The following is a 2,301-nucleotide window of genomic DNA, read 5'->3' on the forward strand; positions in this document are numbered from 1 at the left end:
GGCAAGTAGTGACAGATTTTCTGGTTGATTAATGTCTCTCAACAAACACCATTCCCGTTTTGAGACAATTCATGCACAGCTGACGTGTGATTTCTACAAAACATACCTCTGGCATACACTGGCAAACACTTTGATTTCCCCTTGACACTAACACTGTGAGAATAGCAGCATCCAGTTCTTCTAGAGGAATCTTGGGAACGTTGACTGAATCATGGTCAGAAAACGAGTCAGGTTTTTATTCATAACGTTTCTATTTTCGATTCCCTTTTGGGCTAACATTGGTCATTTTCTCACGAAAACCAACTCATCTCAATCTGAGTCCAATATGCGGCAAAGTGGCTACAGCTTGGTCGGCCGTAAGGATACGATGAATATTCCCGGGATGGTTCGCAGTGGAACTGATGTCAAGGGTGACAAAACTGTGCAAAAGCTACATCCTACAAAGGGTAACGACAAGTTGTCTAAAAAGAATTCATCGGTTGTGTCTCTCCGACGTAATCGCGGAGAAAGTGAACGACCACCGAGTAGAGAGGTTTGGAGTCTACCAGGCATGACAAACTTGTCGATAAAGCCGGATTCCGACCTGTTGTTAACAGTAGAGAAAATCAGAAGACACAAAGGTTTGGTCATAGTGCAGTTTCTGAATCTTGGCTTCATCAACATGACGAAAAGTTGGATATGTAACGTAGAGTGCATGGATGTACTGCCTTTTACTATTTTCATCACAAGTGATAGACTGGCATACTGGGAACTAAAAGAATGGCGACCCGATTTGAACGTTGTGTTACAAACATTTGGTGATTCGAAAAGTATGAGGCATAATGAAGACTCTTACAATGAATATTTGTGCTATCGAGTCCGATTAATAGACTTGATTTTAAATTCACCGATGTCTGTATTCCTTGTCGAATCGGATTCTGTTTGGCTGTCAAATCCGGTTGCCTTTATTGACCGTTACTCAAATGCCGACATTGTGGCAAATGCAAATAGAGCCCTTAGCGAAGAGAAGCAAGCAATGGCAGGTTTCGTTTTCCTGAATGCTACGTCATCGACTCGTCTTCTTTGGACCAAACTCAGGCAGAGACTTGATGATATCTCCAAGACCTACCAAAATGGTACCGGGAAAAGTTCTGGCGACATGGGAATTTTCAACTTGCTGCTCAAAACAGAAAAACCAAAGGTAGTATGGCTCCCGGGGGATCAGTTTTTCAGCGGGCAGTGGTATCGTAAGCCTAAACTGCGCGATACTTCCAAGCAACCTGTAGTGATACAAAACAACTTTATTGCTGGTAATGACCGCAAAGAAGAAAGAGCGAAATGGTGGAATCACTGGTTCCTTTCCAAAAGTACCGAAGAATGTATTGGAAATCCATGCCGCTAAGGAATGTTTTTTGGGTTTTTTTCACGGGTTGTGTAGGGTCGTTTTACAGCATTTGAGAAAATAGGCTCAAGGAAGAAATAATGTATATAACGTTTTAGATGAGTTTATTAGTAGAAAGCAAAACCTTACTTTCTTCATAAAGTTAAGACATACTTGTAGAATGGCAGTTTTTTTTTAATTTCAACTTCCGGAGGTAAATGAGGGGTAATCTGAAATCTTGTAATATAATTGATAACTAAAGACTCTTCATTTTGATGTTATTTTAACTAAGTGTTCGTATGGTATCAGATTAAGTTTATAGTCGATTAATAATAACAACCAAGTTTAACCATTATTGCTTTTGAGCAAACTGAAGCTCAGCACGATGTGTTGGAGTCGAGTTCGAAATCGGGATAAGCTGGTTGAAGTAAAATAAGATGGCATACAGACCAGTAGCAAGTCAACGAAAATTGTCCTGCGACCAGGTGCTAGAGTTTTTAGACTGTCAGAGCATATAACGTTGACGTTTTGGGTCTCAAACAGTTTGAGCTTCAACATAATGATAACATCACTCAAACTGTACAAAAATGTGATCATGGATGACAAAATACTAAAAAAAATCTGAAATGAACTTTCCTCGGATGGAGTTTCACGGGTCTGATAAAAAACCAAGAGATGCATCTATTGAAACGAGCAAGAGTATACAGTGCGTACTAAATTAACATCATTAGCTCATCAAATTTCCGTTTGGAAGATTATTTTGACACATGTTGCCAGAAAATATACGAGAATTAATATGTGTACGGGTTGCTACGCGCAACTCGTCTGTCAATATAATTCTATTACAACGTGCTGCACCATTTTATCTTGGTCGGTAGCTCAGGGTTTCTACCATTCGCAACTATTCAACGTATAGGTCCATCTCTTGCGGTATTGGCACC

General features: G+C 40.0%; 1 protein-coding gene across 1 annotated transcript; it reads left to right on the top strand.

Annotated features, from left to right (window-relative positions):
• Positions 1 to 325: 325 nt before the first annotated feature.
• On the top strand, positions 326 to 1,381 carry LOC139118110 (uncharacterized). Its single transcript, XM_070681404.1, has one exon. It carries the CDS (start codon positions 326 to 328, stop codon positions 1,379 to 1,381), a length of 1,056 nt encoding a protein of 351 aa, XP_070537505.1.
• Positions 1,382 to 2,301: the final 920 nt, after the last annotated feature.

The sequence above is a fragment of the Ptychodera flava genome, chromosome 19 (assembly GCF_041260155.1).
Source record: "Ptychodera flava strain L36383 chromosome 19, AS_Pfla_20210202, whole genome shotgun sequence".
Classification (NCBI taxonomy): Eukaryota; Metazoa; Hemichordata; class Enteropneusta; family Ptychoderidae; genus Ptychodera; species Ptychodera flava.

Excerpts from the sequence above, each read along its gene's own strand:
- LOC139118110 (XM_070681404.1), top strand. The coding sequence starts at position 326 with ATGCGGCAAAGTGGCTACAGCTTGGTCGGCCGTAAGGATACGATGAAT.